The 25,965-nt window shown below is 45.5% G+C and overlaps 1 protein-coding gene across 1 annotated transcript in view; it reads left to right on the top strand.

The window, feature by feature from the left end:
- The window catches only part of kif6 (kinesin family member 6), a 768,544-nt gene that overhangs the window by 127,044 nt on the left and 615,535 nt on the right, over positions 1–25,965 (top strand). The window contains exon 7 of the mRNA XM_070885702.1: positions 25,544–25,750. Within this exon, the coding sequence (XP_070741803.1) occupies positions 25,544–25,750 (207 nt within the window). The remainder of the gene's footprint in view (positions 1–25,543; positions 25,751–25,965) is intronic.

The raw sequence follows: 25,965 nt of genomic DNA, 5'->3' as shown, positions 1-25,965 counted from the left end.
TTTTTGGTTCAGATTTCCAGCATTGGCAGTTTTTTGTTTATAACATCTATGCCAATGCTGCTGAGTAATCTATTCCCAATCTCAGCTAGTGCTTTAAAAAAAAATTGTTCATGGGATATGGGTGTTGCTGGCAAGACCCAGTATTTATTGCCCATGTCTAATTGCCCTTGAGAAGATGGTGGTGAACCGCTGCAGGCCATGTGGTAAAGGTACTCCCATAATGCTGTTAGGGAGGGAGTTCCAGGATTTTGACTCAGCGACAATGAAGGAACAACGATATACTTACAAATCAGGATGGTCTGTAACTTGGAGAGGTACTTGCAGGTGATGGTGTTCCGATGCGCCTGCTGCATTTGTCCTTCTAGGTGGCTGAGATTGCAGGTTTGGGAGGTGCTGCCGAAGGAGCCTTGGTGATTTGCTGCAGTGCATCTTGTAAATGGTACACACTGCAGCCACAGTACATCGGTGATGGAGGGAGTGAATGTTTAATGGGGTGCCAATCAAGCGGGCTGCTGTCTCATGCATGGTGTCGAGCTTCTTGAGTGTTGTTGGAGCGGCACTCATCCAGGCAAGTGGAGAGTATTCCATCACACTCCTAACTTGTGCCTTGTAGACAGTGGAAAGGCTTTGGGGAGTCAGGAGGTGAAACACTCGCCGCAGAATACCCAGCCTCTGATCTACTCTTGTTGCCACAGTATTTATGTAGCTGGTCCAGTTAAGTTTCTGGTCAATGATGACCCTCAGGATATTGATGGTGGGGGTTTCAGTGATGTAATGCCGTTAAATGTCATAGGGTGATGGTTATATCTCTTGCTTGTTGGAGATAGTCATTGCCTGGCACTGCTGAGTAATCTATTCCCAAACCGCAATTGGTGCTAAGTAATCTATTCCCAATCTCAACCATTGCAGCTCATAAGAGCCAGCTGTGTTTGACAGTGGCATGGGCGGGGAGTTTTCCATCAGATTTGTTGCTCCGTCCCTCTAATAATGCATTACAGAGCTGTAGATATCTCTCATTGCTCCACATATACTGACTATTGTTTTGGATGTGGGGGGTGGGAATAAATGAAAAACAGTTGTAAGGGTTATTTGTGCTCGCTGCTTCCATTGGATGGCACAACCTGGTTCAGCTCTAAATTTATTAATGCTAACTCTGAAGGGAGGCAAAAACAGAAAGAAGCTGTGGCCAATTTTGGGAAGAACTTTAACAAATTCCTGAACAACTCCATAAGGGAATCGAGGAAAGAGCAGGAGACTCATTATGTGACCCATACACCTCGATAATATCAATTTCTGATATTGGAAAGGTTGAGCCTCTGGTTGGCACTTGCCTCCGATGGAAGGTGGGATAATCAATAGTTAATCTATTTCATGTCACTCATGGTTGCCTCCCAGTAGCCTTAAAATTGTACATCATAGAATGGTTACAGTACAGAAGGAGGCCATTTGGCCCGTTGGGCCCGTGCCAGTTCTCTGCAAGAGCACTTCAGCCAGTCTCACTCCCCCCGCTCTTTTCCCATAGCCCTGCAATTTTTTTTCCTTCAGGTACTTATCCAGTTCCTTTTTGAAATATATTTTTTAGATATTTTATCACCCCTTATCCCGCCTTAGCATTTCTGTGTCATGCACAGCCCCCAACCAAGAAGGTGGGCAACAACCGCTAAGACTTTTGTCATCATTACTCTAACCGTCATGAGATTGCCTTGGGGTGACGCACCTTTTTTGCTCTCTGTGAGGAGGTGTGTGGGGGAGATTTAAGCTTCTAAACCTGGTGTCTACTCCATGTCACCTCTCCCAGCATGGCAACAGAATGCAGAACAGACAGCACTGTTACTCAGGCATGAGGCTATGTGTTGTAACATGATGAGTTTGGATCTAAGTTGTTCTGTTAGAGGTATCACAAGGAGGGTCGAAAGATCATTCTGTATCTCTACAGAGCAACACTTGCAGACAATTGAGCGGGTCGCTGTTCACAAGAAAATGATTTGGAAGCAGGGATGAATTTGTAGATGACATAGGACTGGGCGGGATGGCAAATGGGGAGCAGGCTGATCAAGTACAGAAGTACCTGGATAGATTGGAGAGCTGTGCTGGTGTGTGGCAGATGTCATTTAATTAGGTCAATGCTCAATCATGAGATTAGAAAGAATAATAAACCATGGCAGTATAAGCAAACTCATGTTGTTCCTCAGACATGACCCAGGAGAGTTTAGCAGGTGGTGAAGAATGGATCGCTGAAACCATCAGCACAGTGCAGATGCAGTAAAGAGAGGGCATAGGATCTTGGGCTGCATAGCTGGAGGAATAAAACACAAATTTTAGGAAATCATTCTGTGCTTGTACAGAGCACTAGTGCTACCTCATCTGGAGTATTGTGTTCACTTCTGGTTACTGATAGTATGGGAAAGCAATGGAGAGGGTGGAGCAAAGGGCTGCTAAACTAACAGCTATGATTAGGCACCTGAGTTATGAGAACAGGCTGCATTTGCTAGGAATGTTTATGATGTACAAAATCCTAAAAGGTGTAGAACATAAGAACATAAGAAATAGGAGCAGGAGTAGGCCATACGGCCCCTCGAGCCTGCTCCGCCATTCAATAAGATCATGGCTGATCTGATCATAGACTCAGCTCCACTTCCCTGCCTGCTCTCCATAACCCTTTACTCCCTTATCGCTCAAAAATCTATCTATCTCCACCTTAAATATATTCAATGACTCAGCCTCCACAGCTCTCTGGGGCAGGGAATTCCATAGATTCCGTAGACAAGATGATCATCAGTATATTTAACATTGTTACAGAGAAAGAGGGTGGTGAATGTATGGATTGGACTACCAAGGGAGGCAATGGGGATTGATTGTACCAACAATGTTAGGAGAGAGTTAGATAAGTATATGGAGAAAATTAATGATAGCACGGTATAACATAGTTCCTCGAGACTGGATCGGGAAGATGGACCACTGTGGCCTCATCTAGTCTTGTACATTCCTATGTAAAAGGGAATGAAAGAAAACAATATGTAGGTGTCACCATCTTTACCATAAAATGTGATTTGACATGAGGCAGGAGAAAACAGCTTAAAATAGAGGAGTTTCTTTTGTCCTTTACCTTCAAATTAAAGCAAGGCGTATGAGTGGACTGTCAAAACAAAGGATGAATAATGATGAATGATGATCTTTGCCAACAAAATAGTGCTAAGTTTTATAATAGTGGCTAATAAAGCAAAAATATCCAGAAATATATCCCAGTTTTGTGTTTTTCAGGGTCTGGTTGAAGTGATGTTATGAGAATTGTTAATTTAAGAAAATCATTGCCTTGGTTCAGCACCATCTTTCTTTTATTTATTTTACTTTACAACCTTCTGAACACAAAATTGAGTTCAACAATTTCAGATCATAACCACTGCTCCCATTTTCTGAGACAGCAGGTGCTGGTAATGATTCTGCTGTTGCCATTTACAGCTCATCCAGACCCATCTTTTGTTTCTTTACTTGTGCCATTACCACCCCTTTTACCGTGCACCCTCAACCCTTTTGTCATTTAATCTCTCATGTCCTTTACCCTATCACAGACCTTCCCATTGTTTGGCCCCAAGTTTCCACATGATTTGCTCCTGATTTTTAGGAGCAACTGGTGTAGAACGGAGTATCTTAGAAATCGGAATTCTCGTCATTTAGTTTGCTCCAGTTCTAGTCAGTTAGAACAGTTTCACTTTGGAACAGAATTTTTTTTTCAAAAGGGGGCGTGTCCGGCCACTTACGCCTGTTTTCAAAGTTTCGTCAGTGAAAACTTACTCCAAAGTAACTTAGAACGTGGCTTGAGCAGTGGTGCAGCAGGGAGGGATTCAAATTCCTGGGGCATTGGAACCGGTTCTGGGGGAGGTGGGACCAGTACAAACCGGACGGTCTGCACCTGGGCAGGACCGGAACCAATGTCCTAGGGGGAGTGTTTGCGAGTGCTGTTGGGGAGGAGTTAAACTAATATGGCAGGGGGATGGGAACCAATGCAAGGAGACAGAGGGAAACAAAAAGGAGGCAAAAGCAAAAGACAGAAAGGAGATGAGGAAAAGTGGAGGGCAGAGAAACCCAAGACAAAGAACAAAATTCTAAAAGGACAAAGGGTGTGAAAAAAACAAGCCTGAAGGCTTTGTGTCTTAATGCAAGGAGTATCCGCAATAAGGTGGATGAATTAACTGTGCAAATAGATGTTAACAAATATGATGTGATTGGGATTACGGAGACGTGGCTCCAGGATGATCAGGGCTGGGTACTCAACATCCAGGGGTATTCAACATTCAGGAAGGATAGAATAAAAGGAAAAGGAGGTGGGGTAGCATTGCTGGTTAAAGAGGAGATTAATGCAATAGTTAGGAAAGACATCAGCTTGGATGATGTGGAATCTATATGGGTGGAGCTGCAGAACACCAAAGGGCAAAAAACGTTAGTGGGAGTTGTGTGCAGACCTCCAAACAGTAGTAGTGATGTTGGGGAGGGCATCAAACAGGAAATTAGGGGTGCATGCAATAAAGGTGCAGCAGTTATAATGGGTGACTTTAATATGCACATAGATTGGGCTAGCCAAACTGGAAGCAATACGGTGGAGGAGGATTTCCTGGAGTGCATAAGGGATGGTTTTCTAGACCAATATGTCGAGGAACCAACTAGGGGGGAGGCCATCTTAGACTGGGTGTTGTGTAATGAGAGAGGATTAATTAGCAATCTCATTGTGCGAGGCCCCTTGGGGAAGAGTGACCATAATATGGTGGAATTCTGCATTAGGATGGAGAATGAAACAGTTAATTCAGAGACCATGGTCCAGAACTTAAAGAAGGGTAACTTTGAAGGTATGAGGCGTTAATTGGCTAGGATAGATTGGCGAATGATACTTAAGGGATTGACTGTGGATGGGCAATGGCAGACATTTAGAGACCGCATGGATGAAATACAACAATTGTACATTCCTGTCTGGCGTAAAAATAAAAAAGGGAAGGTGGCTCAACCGTGGCTATCAAGGGAAATCAGGGATAGTATTAAAGCCAAGGAAGTGGCATACCAATTGGCCAGAAATAGCAGCGAACCCGGGGACTGGGAGAAATTTAGAACTCAGCAGAGGAGGACAAAGGGTTTGATTAGGGCAGGGAAAATGGAGTACGAGAAGAAGCTTGCAGGGAACATTAAGGCGGATTGCAAAAGTTTCTATCGGTATGTAAAGAGAAAAAGGTTAGTAAAGACAAACGTAGGTCCCCTGCAGTCAGAATCAGGGGAAGTCATAACGGGGAACAAGGAAATGGCAGACCAATTGAACAAGTACTTTGGTTCGGTATTCACTAAGGAGGACACAAACAACCTTCCGGATATAAAAGGGGTCGGAGGGTCTAGTAAGGAGGAGGAACTGAGGGAAATCCTTATTAGTCGGGAAATTGTATTGGGGAAATTGATGGGATTGAAGGCCGATAAATCCCCAGGGCCTGATGGACTGCATCCCAGAGTACTTAAGGAGGTGGCCTTGGAAATAGCGGATGCATTGACAGTCATTTTCCAACATTCCATTGACTCTGGATCAGTTCCTATGGAGTGGAGGCTAGCCAATGTAACCCTACTTTTTAAAAAAGGAGGTAGAGAGAAAACAGGGAATTATAGACCGGTCAGCCTGACCTCAGTAGTGGGTAAAATGATGGAATCAATTATTAAGGATGTCATAGCAGCGCATTTGGAAAAATGTGACCAAGTCAGCATGGATTTGTGAAAGGGAAATCATGCTTGACAAATCTTCTGGAATTTTTTGAGGATGTTTCCAGAAAAGTGGACAAGGGAGAACCAGTTGATGTGGTATATTTGGACTTTCAGAAGGCTTTCGACAAGGTCCCTCACAAGAGATTAATGTGCAAAGTTAAAGCACATGGGATTGGGGGTAGTGTGCTGACGTGGATTGAGAACTGGTTGTCAGACATGAAGCAAAGAGTAGGAGTAAAGGGGTACTTTTCAGAATGGCAGGCAGTGACTAGTGGGGTACCGCAAGGTTCTGTGCTGGGGCCCCAGCTGTTTACATTGTACATTAATGATTTAGACGAGGGGATTAAATGTAGTATCTCCAAATTTGCGGATGACACTAAGTTGGGTGGCAGTGTGAGCTGCGAGGAGGATGCTATGAAGCTGCAGAGTGACTTGGATAGGTTAGGTGAGTGGGCAAATGCATGGCAGATGAAGTATAATGTGGATAAATGTGAGGTTATCCACTTTGGTGGTAAAAACAGAGAGATAGACTATTATCTGAATGGTGACAGATTAGGAAAAGGGGAGGTGCAACGAGACCTGGGTGTCATGGTACATCAGTCATTGAAGGTTGGCATGCAGGTGCAGCAGGCGGTTAAGAAAGCAAATGGCATATTGGCCTTCATAGCGAGGGGATTTGAATACAGGGGCAGGGAGGTGTTGCTACAGTTGTACAGGGCCTTGGTGAGGCCACACCTGGAGTATTGTGTACAGTTTTGGTCTCCTAACTTGAGGAAGGACATTCTTGCTATTGAGGGAGTGCAGCGAAGATTCACCAGACTGATTCCCGGGATGGTGGGACTGACCTATCAAAAAAGACTGGATCAACTGGGCTTGTATTCACTGGAGTTCAGAAGAATGAGAGGGGACCTCATAGAAACGTTTAAAATTCTGATGGGTTTAGACAGGTTAGATGCAGGAAGAATGTTCCTGATGTTGGGGAAGTCCAGAACCAGGGGTCACAGTCTAAGGATAAGAGGTAAGCCATTTAGGACCGAGATGAGGAGAAACTTCTTCACCCAGAGAGTGGTGAACCTGTGGAATTCTCTACCACAGAAAGTAGTTGAGGCCAATTCACAAAATATATTCAAGAGGGAGTTAGATGAAGTCCTTACTACTAGGGGGATCAAGGGGTATGGCGAGAAAGCAGGAAGGGGGTACTGAAGTTGCATGTTCACCCATGAACTCATTGAATGGCGGTGCAGGCTAGAAGGGCTGAATGGCCTACTCCTGCACCTATTTTCTATGTTTCTAAGTGAAGATTTTTGTACGCTCGAAAAAACCTTGTCTACACTTTAGAAAATCAGGTGTTGGTTATAAATCAGGCGTAGGCAATGGGGAGGGGGGCGTTTAAAGGGAAGTTTACAAACATTAAACACTTCAGTTTTACAAATAAAGAGCCATCATCAATAATAAATGATAAAATACATCAATAAATCAACCAATAAATCAATCAAAAAAATTTAATAAGAAATAATTTTTTAAAAAATCAATAAATAAAACATTTTCTACTTACCGACTGCAGCACCGGAAGCCCTCCAACAGCGTGCTGGGATGCCCCCCCTCCAGTGTGTCTCTGTCAGTGTCTCTATCTCTCTGTCTGTCTGTGTGTGTCTCTCATTCTCTGTCTGTCAGTGTCTGTGTTTCTGACAGCGAGGGGAGGGGGGGAGCAGAGGGAGGGAAGGGGGAGGGGGGAGAAGGGGGACGGGGGGGAGAAGGGGATGAAGGCGGAGAAAGGAGATGGGGGGGGAAGGAGATGGGGGAAGGAGATTGGGGCGGGGGAAGGGGGGGTAAAGGAGATGGGGGGGGGGTGGTGGGGAGAAGGGGGGGAGGGAGGCTGAATGGGCCGGGCCCGAGACTTCGGGCAGGGCCCGTCCCCAGCACCAGATTTACAGGAAGGTGGCGTTGGGTCGCATCGGGGGGGTGGTGGGAGGGAGGACGGTTCGTTTCGGTTCGGGTCGAAGGGGAGGGAGGGAGGGAGGGAGAGGGAGGTCAGGTCGGATCCAGTCCGGGGGGGGTGTGGGGGAGTTGGGTCGGGTCCGGTCCGGGGAGGGGGGAGGTGGGGGGAGAGCGGGGGTCGGGTCCAGAAGTGGGGTGGGGGGGGTGCGGGAGTCGGGTCCGGTCTGGGGGGCGGGAGTCAAGTCGGGTCGGGAGGAAGCAGGAGCTGGGCGTGGGAGGAGCCTTATTCACGCAGCCCCAGTGAGACCACTCGGCCAGGGCTAGGGGCTGCGTGCTTCGGGCCCCTCCCACACAGTTTCGGGCGTCTGGAGCTACTGCACTTGCGCACCCACTGTAGCGCGCATGTGCAGAGGTCCCGGCACTGTTTTCAGCGCAGGGACCTAGCTCCGCCCCCTACAGCTCGTGCTGCGCTCCGCCGAGGGCCAGAAGACCTGCAGGGAGGTGGAGAATCTGGAGGTTTTTTTTAGGCGCACTTTGTGGCGCGAAAAACGGGCGTCCAGGTCGGGACTGCGCCGTTCTAGGCGCCGCTCGAAACTTGGGCCCTTTATTCCTCCCCACCACCAGCCCCTTTCACTGGCTCTGTACTCTCTCATCTGGAGGGAGGAGAGCATGCCGGGAGATCTTAGAGATGCAGTGATCGTGACCATCTTTAAAAAAGGGGATAAGTCCGACTGCGGCAACCACAGAGGAATCTCCCTGCTATCAACCACTGGGAAAGTTGTCGCTCGAGTTCTCCTCAATCGTCTTCTCCCTGTGGCCGAGGAGCTCCTCCCGGAGTAGTAGTGCGGATTTAGTCCCCTCCGGGGCACAATGGACATGATTTTTGCAGCGCGACAGCTGCAAGAAAAATGCAGGGAACAGCGCCAGCCCTTAAACATGGCCTTCTTCAACCTTACAAAGGCCTTTGACACTGTCAACCGCGAGGGTCTATGGAGCGTCCTCCTCCGTTTCGGATACCCCCAAAAGTACGTCACCATACTCCGCCTGCACCACGACGACATGCAAGCCGTGATCCTTACCAACGGATCCATCGTAGACCCAGTTCATGTCCGGACTGGAGTCAAGCAGGGCTGCGTCATCGCCCCAACCCTCTTCTCAATCTTCCTCGCTGCCATGCTCCACCTCACAGTTGATAAGCTCCCCGCTAGAGTGGAGCTAAACTACAGAACCAGTGGGAAGCTGTTCAACCTTCGCCGTCTCCAGGCCAGGTCCAAGACAACTCTAACCTCTGTCGTCGAGCTATAGTAGGCGGATGACGCCTGCGTCTGTGCACACACAGAGGCTGAACTCCAGGACATAGTCGACGTATTTACCGAGGCGTATGAAAGCATAGGCCTTATGCTAAACATTAATAAGACAAAGGTCCTACACCAGTCTGTCCTCGCCGCACAGCACTGCCCCCTCCAAACATCAAGATCCACGGCATGGCCCTGGACAACGTGGACTGTTGATGATGAGATCCAACACTGCCTCCAGTGCGCCAGTGCAGCCTTCAGCCGCCTGAGGAAAAGAGAGTTTGAAGATCAGTCCCTCAAAACTGTCACCAAGCTCATGGTCTACAGGACCGTAATAATACCTGCCCTTTTGTAAAACATAGAAACATAGAAAATAGGTGCAGGAGTAGGCCATTCGGCCCTTCGAGCCTGCACCACCATTCAATAAGATCATAGCTGATCATTCTCTCTTTCCTCTTTCCTGCTTTCTCTCCATACCCCTTGATTCACTTAGCCGTAAGGATCATATCTAACTCCCCCTTGAATATATCCAATGAACTGGCATCTGCAGCAGGGAATTCCACAGGTTAACAACTCTGAGTGAAGAAGTTTCTCCTCATCTCAGTCCTAAATGGCCTACCCCTTATCCTAAGACTCTGTCCCCTGGTTTTGGGCTTCCCCAACATCGGGAACATTCTACCCACATCTAACCTGTCCCGTCCCATCAGAATCTTTTATGTTTCTATGAGATCCCCTCTCATTCTTCTAAATTCCAGTGAATACAAGCCCAGTTGATCCAGTCTCTCCTCATATGTCAGTCCCGCCATCCCAGGAATCAGTCTGGTGAACCTTCGCTGCACTCCCTCAATAGCAAGAACGTCCTTCCTCAGATTAGGAGACCAAAACTAAACACAATGGGCCCAAGTTTCCACACGCACCTAGAACGGCGCAGTCACGACCTCGATGCCCGTTTTTCGCGCCACAAAGTGCGCCTAAAAAAATCCTCGGTATTCTCCATCTACTTGCAGGTCCTCTGGCCCTCGGCGCAGCCAGCACGAGCTGTGGGGGGACGGAGCCAGGTCCCTGCGCTGAAAACAGTGCCAGGACCTCTGCACATGCGCGCTACAGTGGGCACGCAAGTGCAGTAGCTCCAGGCGCCGAACTGTGTGGGACGGGCCCGAAGCACGCAGCCCCTAGCCCTGGCTGAATGGCCTCACTGGGGCTGCGTGAATAAGGCTCCTCCCATGGCCAGCTCCTGCTCCCCCCCCCCCCGCCCGACCAGACCCGACACTCGCTCCCCGCCCCCCCCTGCCTCCGGACCAGACCAGACCTGACACCCGCTCCTTGCCTCCGGACCAGACCCGACACCCGCGCCCCCCCCACCCCCCGACTGACCTGACTCGACCCACGCTCCTGTTCCCGCTCCCCCGACTGGACCTGACCCGACCCGCACTCCTGACCCGACCCCCCCCCCCCCCCTACTGGACCCGACCCGACTCCCGCTCCCGGACTGGATCCGACCTGACTCCCCCCCTCCCTCTCTCTCTCCCTCCCTCCCTATCTCTCTCTCTCTCTCTCTCTCTCTCTCTCTCTCTCTCTCTCTCCCTCTCCCCTCCCTCTCCCCTCCCTCTCTCTCTCTCCCTCCGCCCCCCCCTCCCTCCCTCTCTCTCGCCCCCCCCCGACCCGAACCGAACCTCCCCAACCCGACCCAACCCAACGCCACCTACCTGTAAATCTGGTGCTGGGGACGGGCCCTGCCCGAAGTCTCGGGCCGGCCCGTTCAGCCTTCGGTCCCGAAAGGCCTGCCTGAAGCACTTTCACACAGGTAGGAAGATGGTTTATTTAATCTTTTCTTTGCTTATAAATGTTTATTCAGGTTGGATTTATTTGTATAAGTATAAATAAGGATTTATTATAGAATTTAATGACTTCCCTTCCCCCCCCCCCACACCTCGTTCTGGACGCCTAATTTGTAACCTGCGCCTGATTTTTTAATGTGTCGAACAGGTTTTTTCAGTTCTACAAAAATCTTCACTTGCTCCATTCTACTTTAGTTTTCACTGTGGAAACTTTCAAATCAGGCATCAGTGGCCGGACACGCCCCCTTTTGAAGAAAAAATTCTGTTCCAAAGTGGAACTGTTCTACCTGACTAGAACTGCAGAAAAAAAAATGTGGAGAATTGCGATTTCTAAGATAGTCCGTTCTCCACCAGTTGCTCCTAAAAATCAGGCGCAAATCATGTGGAAACTTGGGCCCAATATTCCAGGTGAGGCCTCACCAACGCCTGTACAACTGCAGTAAGACCTCTCTGCTCCTGTACTCAAATCCCCTAGCTATGAAGGCCAATATACCATTTGCCTTCTTCACTGCCTGCTGCACCTGTATGCCAACTTTCAAAGACCGATGAACCATGACACTCAGGTCTCGTTGCAGCTCTCCTTTTCCTAATCTGCCATTCAGATAATCTGTCTTCGCGTTTTTGCCCCCAAAGTGGATAACCTCACATTTATCCACATTATACTGCATCTGCCATGCATTTGCCCACTCACCTAACCTGTTCAAGTCACCCTGCAGCCTCCTAGCGTCCCTCTCACAGCTCATACCGCTACCCAGTTTAGTGTCATCTGCAAACTTGGAGATATTACAGTCAATTCCTTCATCCAAATCATTGAGGTATACTGTGTGGCTCAGGGATGTGGACCATGTTCAGTAGACACCTCAAGTCGCTGGAGAAATAGCACCAACGATGTCTCCGCAAGATCCTGCAAATCCCCTGGGAGTACAGACGCACAAACATTAGCGTCCTCGTCCAGGCCAACATCCCCAGCATTGAAGCATTGACCACACTTGATCAGCTCCGCTGGGCAGACCACATAGTTCGCATGCCAGACACGAGACTCCCAAAGCAGACGCTCAACTCGGAACTCGTCCACGGCAAACGAGCCAAAGGCGGGCAGAGGAAACGTTACAAGGACACCCTCAAAGCCTCCCTGATAAAGTGTGACATCCCCATTGACACCTGGGAGTCCTTGGCCATAGACTGCCCTAAGTGGAGGAAGTGCATTCGGGAGGGCGCTGAGCTCCTCGAGTATCGTCGCTGAGAGCATGCAGAAATCAAGCGCAGGCAGCGGAAGGAGCGTGCGGCAAAGCAGGCTCCCTGTCCACCCTTTCCCTCAACGACTATCTGTCCCACCTGTGACAGAAACTGTGCTTCTCGTATTGGACTGTACAGCCACCTAAGAACTCAATGCTAAGAGTGGAAGCAAGTCTTCCTCGATCCCAAGCGACTGCCTATGATGACTTGCTTATAAACTGTTAAATCTCTAACTTCTTCCAGTACTGATGAAAGGTCATCAATCCTATTTCTCTCTCCACAGATGCTGTCTGACCTGTTGAGTGTTTTCAGTATTTTCTGTTACTTCAGATTTCTAGCAGTATTTTTTTTTTATTTGAGACCAACAAAATGACTCCCATCTGTTCTGAAGGATTTTTGGTTATCTTGTCAGATGTTTGCCTGTGTCTGGCTGAATTTTTTTATTACTATATTAACCCGCAGTCAGTCCATCTGGCCACATTGTGGCCCCTGAGCAGTGTACTTATGTTTCAGGTTTGTTTGAATGACGTGATGTAATGTAGAGACTGGAATACTGAGTTGCAAAGTAACCACTTTCCCATGTAATGTCAATTGACCAACTTTGCTCCCATCTTATAGACTCTAAATTCAACAGGTTCCTGCAAACCAGACCATCACATACTTTGAACTTCTCTGAAGAGGCAAGGGTGGCTGCTGTTGTATATATTGCAAATTTCCTAAATTGGGTTTAAAAACAATTATGGATAAATTTGGGGCGGTGTGTTTTATGATTGTGACTGAAAAGCCCCACTATTAAACTAGCTGATCTATTTAAGTCTGTAATTATGTTCCCTTATGAAATGCTCCAAGATATTTTCCTACTTGAAGGACGCAATATAAATACAAGTTGTTAATATTGATGTTTGTTAGAGATAAACAGGACATTTGAAATACAAAATGGCACTGCATGGTAATCAGCATCTGAAAAAGAAAAGATTTTCTGGTGTAACCTATCAGAACTAGTCACACTGAAAGTACAATCCTATCTTTCTCATTCAGATGCTGACACTGAATTGCCAGCATTTTCCGTGTCTGTTAAAGAATTAAGATGAATGACTCTTCATTATAGATTATGCTACATAAATCACTGGGGTTTCAAATGCACAGTCATTTCTAATATATTTGGTTAGAAGTCTTTAGCCAGTTGGTCATGATTGTGGCAGTAATTCATCGTCGCTGGGTCAAAATCCTGGAATTCCCTACCTAACAGCACTGTGGGAGTACCTTCACCACAGACTACAGCGGTTCAAGAAGACAGCTCACCACCACCTTCTCAAGAGCAATTAGGGATTGACAATAAATGCTGGCCTGGCCAGCGACACCCACATCCCATGAATGAAAAAAAAAATTGGGTTGACCTGTGCAAATCCTTGTTTTGTGAGCTGAGCGTGCAGAAGATAGATGACCAAACTATTAAAATATTTTCATTTTTCAATTATACTCAATTTAGTTCAGCGACTTTGTGGAGGAATTGTTCTGATATGATCTGCACTCCAAGGCAAACTGCAGGATAATTATCAATTCAGTTGCTCATTCCTCGCACCAGCTGCAATTGATGCTCCATTGAATCATAGCATCATAGAAATTGACAGCACGGAAGGAGGCCATTTCAGCTAACCAAGAACTATCAAGCCTAATCCCACTTTCCAGCTCTTGGTCCGTAGCCCTGTAGGTTACGGCACTTTTAAGTGCACATCCAAGTTTTTTTTAAATGTGGTGAGGCTTTCTGCTTCTACCACCCTTTCAGGCAGTGAGTTACAGATCCCCACCACCCTCTGGGTAAAGAAATTTCCCCTCATATCTCCTCTATACCTCCCCCCCCCCCCCATTACTTTAAATCTATCCCCAGTGGTTGTTGACAGCCCCCCCCCCGGCCAGCCAAGTAAAACAGATCCTTCATATCCATCCTATCCAGGCCCCTCATAATTTTATACTCAATCAGGTCTCCCCTCAGCCTCCTATGTTCCAAAGTCCAGGCAGTAGTAGGTTCCATGCTGGCCTGAATTCAGAAGTACTATGGAATAATGTTAACCCGAGCATGAGCCAGGATCAATGGAGCTTAATTTAGTATTAAGGCACTAAATTTTGGTTTCCATATTTACGAAAGGATATACTTGCTTTGGAGGCAGTTCAGAGAAAGTTCACTAGGTTGATTCCTGGGATGAGGATGTAATGAATAGGGTGGATAAAGTGGAACCAGTGGATGTGATGTATTTGGATTTCCAGAAGGTATTTGACAAGGTGCCACATAAAAGGTTACTACACAAGATAAAAGTTCACGGGGTTGGGAGTAATATATTAGCATGGATAGAGGATTGGCTAAATAACAGAGAACAGAGAGTCGGGATAAATGGTTCATTCTTTGGTTGGCAACCAGTAACTAGTGGGGTGCCGCAGGGATCAGTGCTGGGACCCCAACTATTTACAATATATATTAACAACTTGGAAGAAGGGACTGAGTGTAACGAAGCCAAGTTTGCTGACGATACAATGTGTGAAGAGGACACAAAAAATCTGCAAAAGGACATAGGCAGGCTAAGTGAGTGGCCAAAAATTTGATAGATGGAGTATAATGTTGGAAAGTGTGAGATCATGCACTTTGGCAGAAAAAATCAAAGAGCAAGTTATTATTTAAATGGAAAAAGATTGCCGCAGTACAGCGGGACCTGGGGGTACTTGTGCATGAAACACAAAAGGATAGTATGCAGGTACAGAAAGTGATCAGGAAGGCCAATGGTATCTTGCCCTTTATTGTAAAGGGGATGGAGTATAAAAGCAGGGAAGTCTTGCTACAGCTGTATAAGGTATTGGTGAGGCCACATCTGGAATACTGCACGCAGTTTTGGTTTCCATATTTACGGAAGGATATAATTGCTTTGGAGGCAGTTCAGAGAAGGTTCACTAGGTTGATTCCGGGGATGAGGGGGTTGACTTATGAGGAAAGGTTGAGTAGGTTGGGCCTGTACTCATTGGAATACGGAAGAATGAGAGGTGATCTTATCGAAACGTATAAGATGAAGAAGGGCTTGACAAGGTGGATGCAGAGAGGATGTTTCCACTGATGGGGGAGACTAAAACTAGAGGGCATGATCTTAGAATAAGGGGCCACCCATTTAAAACAAATGAGGAGAAATTTCTTCTCTGAGGTTTGTAAATCTGTGGAATTCACTGCCTCAGAGAGGTGTGGAAGCTGGGACATTGAATAAATTTAAGACAGAAATAGACAGTTGCTTAAACAATAAGGGGTTATGGGAACAGGTGGGGAAGTGGAGCTGAGTCCATGATCAGATCAGCCATGATTTTATTGAATGGTGGAGCACGCACGAGGGGCCGTATGGCCTACTCCTGTTCCTATTTCTTATGTTCTTATGTTCAGTACCCATCACTTCATAACACTTGCTTCTATTGTCTACAGAATTGCTATAGAATATCAACACCAGGCTTAGTACTGTGAGTTGTAATATAAATGGTGAAAACTGATTTTACTATTGAGATCACATTATTGATGCTGGTATCTGATCAATTACCAGATTGTGAGATACTGGAAATTAGATTTCATATTGCAATCTCAAAGTACTGAATTTAATCTTGAAACACTCATTCATTGCTCTGGAAGTGAAAAACACATGATTTTTTTTCAGTGTCTGATCACTTTATTACTATGACTGGACAATGCCAATTAATATTACAAAACCTCGAGAGACTCATCTTCATAGACCACTGAGGGTTGAAGAGTGGGAAAAGTACGAACACTGAATTCTCCTACATTTGAAATAAATAGGTTTACTTCTAATATTCAATAGTACTTAATTGTTTTCCCTTCAGCTATCGAGTGCTCAATCCATCATTTTAGACAAGAGCAGGGAGATAATGTGCCCTAATCAGGATTTCTGGTTGTGCCCAGACTGTTTTGGGCCCCTACTGTTAAAGATAATTTATTTCAATGATCGGATGTTACTCTTGATGACATGGTTCTGAGGCTTCCATTAGAAGTTCTTGCTGATGTATCAAAATAAAAGCATTGTCTTTCCACAGCACCTCTACTTTGGAAGAAACAAATATCCCAACAAAGATTATCTGTGGGGCATGCCTCTGTTTGAAAGGATATCGATTGACTGAAATAGTTTGATAAATCAGGGATCCTGATTATTTCCTGCAGTCTGGGTCAAATACTCAGGAATTTCAAGGTGGCTCTCAGAATCATTTATCTAGGTTTGGTCTCAACACCTATTACATATACTTTTGCATAAGGGGTATAGAGTCTGTGCATGATCCCATTCAGCAAGTGTCCCTCCCTCTGTCCTGTAATCAGAATATTGCCAATGAAAGTAGTGATGATGATGGATTTTTCTTCACTGACAGCAAAGTCCCAATGCAGGCTAAATTTGGGGTATATGATATGCTTCCAAACAGTTCTCTTTAATGGTTCAGAACTCTTAGGCGTGCAATGGAAGTTTTTTTTCATCCTATGTCTATCATCCAGGACCAACCTGTTAGGTGGATTTGTTTCAAAAATAGGGGAAATGGTTGATGGGTTAGAGGGCTCAGAGGTTATAGGGCTCAGGTCTACACCGACCTGCCACTAAATATCATTGGACTTGGATGTCCAGAACATAAAGCTGGCTGACACAACGCAAGCTGCTCTGCATAGGTCCTTCCACCATGCAGAAGTCTTATTATATTGCTGATGAACTCTGAGACGTCACCTTCTGGAAAGTATTAACGGGACGAGGTATGAGAACACACATGCATATATCTGGCGTTTGGTGCTCACTATGATTGGTTTTTAGGGAGGCAAGATGTTGCTGCTGAAGCTTTGCACCATTGTATGGTATGTGCCCTTGCTTTGGTCAGAAGAATGCTAGCAGTTTGCTCCCAGATTTGGCGAGTCCTGTTGTTGCTTGTGAGGAATTCCCAATATCAATGGCTGAAATCGTGCTCGTCTGTTACTAATCTCTGACTTTTTTTCATTCATGGGATGTGGGTGTCGCTGGCAAGGCCAGCATTTATTGCACATCACTAGTTGCCCTTGAGAAGGTGGTGGTGAGCTGCCACCTTGAACCGCTAAGTCCTTGTGGTGAAGGTACACCCACAGTGCTGTAGGGGAGAGAGTTCCAGGATTTTGACCCAACGACGATGAAGGTACGGTGATATATTTCCAAGTCAGGATGGCGTGTGACTTGGAAGGAAACTTGAAAGTGATGGTGTTCCCATGTGCCTGCTGCCCTTGTCCTTCTAGGTGTTGGAGATCACAGGTTTGAGAGGTGTTGTCACAAGAACATAAGAATTAGTAACGGGTAGGCCATCTAGCCCCTCGAGCCTGCTCCGCCATTCAACAAGATCATGGCTGATCTGGCCGTGGACTCAGCTCCACTTACCCGCCCGCTCCCCATAACCCTTAATTCCCTTATTGGTTAAAAATCTATCTATCTGTGATTTGAATACATTCAATGAGCTAGCCTCAACTGCTTCCTTGGGCAGAGAATTCCACAGATTCACAACCCTCTGTGAGAAGAAATTCCTTCTCAACTCGGTTTTAAATTGGCTCACCCATATTTTGAGGCTGTGCCCCCTCGTTCTAGTCTCCCCGACCAGTGGAAACAACCTCTCTGCCTCTATCTTGTCTATCCCTTTCATTATTTTAAATGTTTCTATAAGATCACCCCTCATCCTTCTGAACTCCAACGAGTAAAGACCCATTGTACTCAATCTATCATCATAAGGTAACCCCCTCATCTCCGGAATCAGCCTAGTGAATCGTCTCTGTATCCCCTCCAAAGCTAGTATATCCTTCCTTAAGTAAGGTGACCAAAACTGCACGCAGTACTCCAGGTACGGCCTCACCAATATCCTATACAGTTGCAGAAGGACCTCCCTGCTTTTGTGCTCCATCCCTCTCGCAATGAAGGCCAACATTCCATTCGCCTTCCTGATTACCTGCTGCACTTTTTGGGATTCATGCACAAGGACCCCCAGGTCCCTCTGCACCGCAGCATGTTGTAATTTCTCCCCATTCAAATAATATTCCCTTTTACTGTTTTTTTTCCCAAGGTGGATGACCTCACATTTTCCAACATTGTATTCCATCTGCCAAACCTTAGCCCATTTGCTTAACCTATCTAAATCTCTTTGCAGCCTCTCTGTGTCCTCTACACAACCCGCTTTCCCACTAATCTTTGTGTCATCTGCAAATTTTGTTACACTACACTCTGTCCTCTCTTCCAGGTCATTGTAAACAGTTGTGGTCCCAGCAACGATCTCTGTGGCACACCACTAACCACCGATTTCCAACCCGAAAAGGACCCATTTATCCCGACTCTCTGCTTTCTGTGAGCCAGCCAATTCTCTATCCATGCTAATACATTTCCACTGACTCCGCGTACCTTTATCTTCTGCAGTAACCTTTTGTGTGGCACCTTATCGAATGCCTTTTGGAAATCTAAATACACCACATTCATCGGTACACCTCTATCCACCATGCTCGTTATATCCTCAAAGAATTCCAGTAAATTAGTTAAACATGATTTCCCCTTCATGAATCAATGTTGCGCCTATTGATTGCACTATTCCTATCCAGATGTCCCGCTATTTCTTCCTTAATGATAGTTTCAAGCATTTTCCCCACTACAGATGTTAAACTAACCGGCCTATAGTTACCTGCCTTTTGTCTGCCCCCTTTTTTAAACAGAGGCATTACATTAGCTACTTTCCAATCCGCTGGTACCTCCCCAGAGTCCAGAGAATTTTGGTAGATTATAACGAATGCATCTGCTATAACTTCCGCCATCTCTTTTAATACCCTGGGATGCATTTCATCAGGACTAGGGGACTTGTCTACCTTGAGTCCCATTAGCCTGTCCAGCACTACCCCCCCTAGTGATCGTGATTGTCTCAAGGTCATCCCTTCCCACATTCCTGTGACCAGCAATTTCTGGCATGGTTTCTGTGTCTTCCACTGTGAAGACCGAAGCAAAATAATTGTTTAAGGTCTCAGCCATTTCCACATTTCCCATTATTAAATCCCCCTTCTCATCTTCTAAGGGAGCAACATTTACTTTAGTCACTCTTTTCCGTTTTATATATCGGTAAAAGCTTTTACTATCCGTTTTTATGTTTTGCACAAGTTTACCTTCGTAATCTATCTTTCCTTTCTTTATTGCTTTCTTAGTCATTCTTTGCTGTCGTTTAAAATTTTCCCAATCTTCTATTTTCCCACTAACCTTGGTCACCTTATACGCATTTGTTTTTAATTTGATACTCTCCTTTATTTCCTTGGTTATCCACGGCTGGTTATCCCTTCTCTTACCGCCCTTCTTTTTCACTGGAATATATTTTTGTTGAGCACTATGAAAGAGCTTCTTAAAAGTCCTCCACTGTTCCTCAATTGTGCCACCGTTTAGTCTGTGTTTCCAGTCTACTTTAGCCAACTCTGCCCTCATCCCACTGTAGTCCCCTTTGTTTAAGCATAGTACGCTCGTTTGAGACACTACTTCCTCACCCTCAATCTGTATTACAAATTCATACTGTGATCACTCATTCCGAGAGGATCTTTTACTAGGAGATCGTTTATTATTCCTGTCTCATTACACAGGACCAGATCTAAGATAGCATGCTCCCTTGTAGGTTCTGTAACATACTGTTCTAAGAAACAATCCCGTATGCATTCTATGAATTCCTCCTCCAGGCTACCCCGTGCGATTTAATTTGACCAATTGATTTGTCGAAGAATTTGATTTGTCGAAGAAGCCTTGGCGAGCTGCTGCAGTGCATCTTGCAGATGGTACACATTGCAGCCAAGGTGCGTTGATGGTGGAAGGAGTGAATGTTTAAGGTGGTGGATGGGGTGCCAATCAAGTAGGCTTTGTCCTGGATGGTTGAGCTTCATGGAGCTGCACTCATCCAGGCAAGTGGAGAGTATTCCATCACATTCTTGACTTGTGCCTTGTAGATGGTGGAAACAGAAAAAGGTTTTATGAAAGGGAAATCATGCTTAACAAATTTGAGTTTTTTGAGGATGTAACTAGCAGGGTAGATAAAGGAGAATCAGTGGATGGTGGTATATTTGGATTTCCAAAAGACATTCGATAAGGTGATGCATAAAAGGTTGCTACATAAGGTAAGGGCTCATGGGGTTGGAGGTAATATCTTAGCATCAATAGATAATTGATTAGCGGGCAGAAAACAGAGAGTAGGGTTAAATGCAACATTTTCCGCTTGGCAGGTCATAACTAGTAGGGTGCTTCAAGGATCAGTGCTTAGGCCTCAGCTATTTACAATCTATATTAATTACTTAAATGAAGGGACTGAATGCAATGTATCCAAGTTTGCTGACGATACAAAGATAAATGGGAAAGTAAGCTGAGGAGGACACAGATTCTGCAGAGGGATATTTTTTTTAATTCATTAATTTATTCCCTAAGGTGGTGGTGAGCTGCCATTACAGAGGGCAGCTAAGAGTCAACCACATTGCTGTGGGCCTGGAGTCACATATAAGCGAAATCAAGCAGATTTCCTTACCTAAAGGATATTGGTGAACCAGATGGGTTTTTACGACAATCCGGTTGTTTCATGGTGACCTTTACTGATACTAGATTTTTAAAATTCCAGTTTTATTCAGTTAATTGAATTTAAATTCCACGTGGTGGGATGTGAACTCATGTCTCCAGATCATTACTAGTCCAGTAACATAACCACTATGCTACTGTACCCCAAAGGTTAAGTGAGTGGGGAATGTGAGGTTATTCACTTTGGTCGGAAGAATAAAAAAACAGAATATTTTTTAAATTCTGAGTGCACAAGAGAGATTTAGGTGTCCTCGGACAGGAAACACAGTTAGAATGCTGGTACACAAGCAATTAGGAAGGCAAATGGCCTTTATTGCAAGGGGGTTGGAGTACAAGAGTAAAGTGGGCCAAAATTCATGGCCACCAGTAAGCTAGCAGAACTACCTTTTTCTTGAAGTTTTTTTACGCTGGGATCGTTGAGGTGGCCTTTGTCAATTTTTGGGACTTTGTCGTATTTTTAAAGTTGCACCGGAAGTTGGTCATAGTGAGGGCGGAAGTGAGGCGGTAAGGCAGGCTGAGGGGCGGAAGTTGGAGTGGGATCGGGATGCCGCCGCTGAGACGTCACAGCATGTGTGCGTCACCACGCTCTCTCCCCTCTGTTAAAGGGGAGAGAATACAGCATTTTTTAATCTTCAGCCATTGGGCTACCAGGGAGGATTTCGGCTGGGCCAGTGGCTTGGCGTCCAAGAGGGGGTGTCGGGCTGCCTGTTGGTGGCTCTGCCAAAACCGTGAGCACTATTTTTCCGGCCAATCGAGAAGTTGGCCAGCAAAAATAAAGACATGGCAGCTGCGACAGTGGGCCCTCCCTTTGAAGGGCCACCGCGCTGCTGGGCCGCACACAGTCAGCAGAAGGTGCACCGACAGAGAAAGCTGTCGGGGGGGCACCGCGTGGCGGGACAATTATTTTTTCAGGTGAATTTGGGTCGCTGTATTCTGCAGGTTAGGGATAGCGACGATGCGTGCTTTTATGACACGCTTGCGGCGGTTGGCAGCAGCGGGGCTGAAGTGGGGACTGGCCGAAAAATCCCCGACCTGAATTTGGGTCGGGGCGGCCAGTTGACCATGGATTCCACCACATGGCCGACGCAAACGGGCAGAAATAGGTCTTATCGAGACCCTGAATTTTGGCCCCAGGAAGTCTTACAACAATTGTACATGGCTTTAGTGCGACCACACCTGTACAGACACATGGCTCTCTCCCGGTCCCACGCAGCCCGGCACCAGCTTTTGCATTGTTAGTTCCACGCATGCGCGAACTTTATCAATGAGCAAAAAAATTAATTATGGGGAACATTGGTTACCAGTGCTGTTTATTAGTACTCTGTGTGATTTTAGTTGGTTATACTCCAGCAATACTCCTCACACTTGGGATTCTGTAACCCTTGGCTCTTGACTTGTTTAAGTGGGGCGCATCCCTAGAGAGAGAGAGTTTGTACTCTATTGAGGAAACAGAAACTTGTTTTGGGGCTTCCTAAGCATGGTAATGGATTTCCATCATGCTAGGCACCTGACTGGCCAGAACAAAATAGATATTTATGTGTATTAAGGAATGTTGCAGCTCCCTCTATTGGATGTCGTGACTAGAACTCTGGAGAAAGGCCATTTTATGCAGATAAGGAAAAATAGGGCGGAACTTTCAACTTCAGCGGGGGCATAAAACTGGCAGAAACAGATCGGCTGCCCATTATAGAACCCGCCCAATTTTCCTTTCCATTGTGGGAAGGAATATTGGGCGGGGTATTTAACAAACAACCGATTGAGCCCAGCCGAAGTTGAATGTTCTGCACATAGGAAATTCTGGAAGATTTGATTCAGCCCAATTGCTTGGATTTAAACTTGTGGTAGTTGGCAAACTCTTAAATTGAAATAGTATATTCTACCAATGTAAGCTTAGTTTAATGAATGTGACTGCCCACTGGGATTAAGACATGGTGCAAATCATGGGGAGGAAGCTGTATAAAGAGGCAAATCAAAGAGGTTTGTTTTGGATTATCTGAAATGTATATTTTTTAAAGAAAATATTGGAGTACTCCTTGTAAGTTTTCACCACACCATACATTTTGCAGTAAAAGGGGTCCACAGGTTACTCTTGGACCACTGTTGCTGTTAAGTTGGTTGTTGTGAGGTGCGTACCGGTTACCTGCTGATGACTTGTAAATTTTCCGTTCTCCTCCTTTCGATAGATACCTCCAGAGCAAAATAAGTGAAAATGCAAAGTCAATTGGATTGGGGAGGTTCTGTTAAGGTGTGTCCTACTGCGATGACCCACGATATTGGTCTCTAAGATGCAGTGCCACTTTATTGGTCTCTTTTAAAAAAAAAAATATATATATATGCTTGTATACTCATGAAATGGTCCATTCGTTGTGAAGTTATCTCCATACAATATCTGGTGTGACTGTCACCTGCAGTAGGAAGAAGTGATGTCTGAATTAATTCAAATATAATAGGGTAAAATATACTGTGTTGCGAGATCAATTCAGGAGGTTTTTGTGGGTTCAATTCAGGAGGTTTGTAAAGGCAGAATAGAGTTTACATTGCAGGACTTCAAAAATCAGAGCAACTTTGCACGTATACATTCATGTTCAGAATGATTTCAGCCTCACGATTTCTAGCACAACCCTTCAAGCCTATTGCCTTTGGGTTTTGTGTAGTGTGGGATAACGAATTGTTAGTATTTAGACAGCCCTTAGGTTGTTTGCATCCTTCCGTTCTGATAGTACAGGTAATTAACTGGAACATTCTGTTACGAAAAGAACTAACTAACCAGTTTTTATTGGAACAGTGTATTTTTATTGGAATAGTGATTCATATTCTCCCCCAAAGAAAGCAGAAAAAGAGAATGTTACAGTACAGAAACAGTTCATTCAGCCCATTAAGTCTATGCCAGTGTTTCATTCCACATGAGCCACCAGATCGAATTCCACCCTCCTGCTCGCTCCCTATTCCATTTTTTCAAGTGACAATTTAATTCCCCTTTTAAGGATTTATGAACTGTGCTTCAACAACAGAGGGGATTTAGGATTGTGGGGGGTGTGGTAGGTAAGGTACGTGTGAGCTCCGAAGCGTGCGTCAAACCTGGGGAGTCTGGAGACGTGGAGGCCCGGCCGATCTTAATATGATAACTTTTCATGCTGACCGTATGAACCACTGCCAGGCCAGCCAGCAGGAACACAAGTTCAGTGGCAAGATGCCCTAGCCAGTGAATTGTGGGAACGCTACTGGCTATCACTTAAGGGGTGGGGGATGGGGGAACTGGACACGATTGAGAGAAGGCAGGAGCCTGGGAAAAAGGAAGCCCTACTATTCCTACTACTACTCCTGCTCTACAAGAAAACTTAATGTAAAGTTTTAAGACTTGTCTTTTCTGGCCCACGATCCCTTTCCTGGCAGGTCTCGTCTTACGGGCAAGCTGCCACTTCTAACCCGCTCAGGCCTCCAACTAAAATTGCAGATCGGGTTCCGATGTCCTCGTTGGTCCTGATCTGCATATTTAAAGAAGGACCCCGCTTCCTTCCTGCGGGTTCTACTTGCCTGCTCAAAAGAGCAAGTTAATATCGGGGCACAGTGGAATTAGAGAGCGTAAGTCACTACCCTTGTTTTAACTGCACTCCCCCGGGGCCTGGTTTCCACCAGGCAGGGGAGTTAAAATTGGGCCCATTATTTATATAATATCAGAATTGAGACTTCAGATAATGATCAGAGCAGATTTACATTTCTAATACTCTGCAGGTTGAGTTAACCGTCTCAAACCATGCTGCTGTAGCCAAACACCTCTCTGAGAAGTGAAGGAAATCACGCCACGCCACTCTGATATACATTTTGGTATCAGGTCGTCCAGGCCCTTGGTGGGAATTTATGTATGTACAGGAAGGAGAGAAAATAATTTTTAAAGGATGGAGCTTAGCCCTCAAAAAGATTGATGAAGCCAGTGCAGAGCACTTTTGTTTTGGTTAGTCAGAGCTTAAAAGCTAAAAGAATAAGCGATGAAGTAAGGGCCTCAATATAATGTAAAAGTTCAGTTCCAGGGTTGCAAACAGTATTTGTGCATCATATCTGTTAGCATCCAAATGATCAATTTAATGATTGCAAGATAGGCTGAACAGGTGACCTGGCCTCATCGCACTGCTAAATAAACAGATGTGCTTTCAATGTCATTGACTTCTCCAGTGCTGGCAGTGAACTTGTCAACTGCCTCTTGTATGACAGAGTGCTGAGAACATTCTGTAATTTTGCAGAATGCAACCTTTTTACTTGATTAAAATTGAACATCATTCTCTAGTTTACAAACAGCACCAGCAAAGCCTAAGTACCGTACCCTGGAACAATCCAACCCAGAGAACTCCAGAATCTTCTCCGATTATGCATGATGAGAAGCTGCTTGCCTTTCATTCTATAGGCAGCTTTACTCTAGAAGCCAGAAATCCCATGTGGGGTCTGCAGCAGGACCTTTGCATGAAGAAGCTCCCTGCATTGCCATTTTTTACCTAGCTGCAGTGATGGTATGTCACAGCAGCCCCAAATCTGGTCAGAATCCAATGGAGAAAACTGTATCTGACAATCCTCAGGCAATTGGGCTTTGTCAGGTGGAAGGTTAAGAGACTGGCTTACTTGCAACCATTATTGTAAGACTTTATTTGAAGTTGATTAGATTTTTCTGGTCTGGAAGACATCAGAGATAATCTGCAGCTGATCATGGGAAAAAAGAAACTGAAGGTAGACCCTGGAGCATGGTCTTTATAAATGACAGAGAGCACCAGTGCACAAATTTCTCAGTGTCTCAATCCTCCATGGAATAATGATTATTTTATGTGAAAGCCGAAGTTCTTTTCTAAAAAAAAACAAGGATCCTATACTAGTGCTTTGGCATCTAATATTTGCGCTTTTTGTTTTCATCCATCAGACACCTATGAACCAGGCCTCAACCCGTTCCCACTGCATTTTCACCATTCATGTTTCCAGTCGGGAGCCAGGCTCTGCTACTATCCGTCGGTCCAAATTACACCTGGTGGACTTGGCTGGCTCAGAGCGTGTCACAAAGACTGGAGTGGGGGGACAGCTATTGACAGAGGCTAAATACATTAACCTCTCCCTGACATACCTAGAACAGGTAAGGTTGGAGACAACACCGAGCCATTTTACTTAAAAAAAAATACAAAATGATTGCATTGACCAGTCAAATAGTGTTAATTATCGCAGACAAGTGACATTATAGTCACTATATGTGCAATGAATGACAAATGGATAATATAGATTCCTATAGAATTTTTTATATCATGTGAGATTGGGGACCGGAGGTAGTTTTCATATTTCCAAAATAGTCTA

This window comes from Pristiophorus japonicus, chromosome 7, assembly GCF_044704955.1.
Source record: "Pristiophorus japonicus isolate sPriJap1 chromosome 7, sPriJap1.hap1, whole genome shotgun sequence".
NCBI classification, from domain to species: Eukaryota; Metazoa; Chordata; class Chondrichthyes; family Pristiophoridae; genus Pristiophorus; species Pristiophorus japonicus.
Note: the sequence above shows the minus strand (reverse complement) of the source record. Positions and strands in the feature narration are given on the sequence as shown.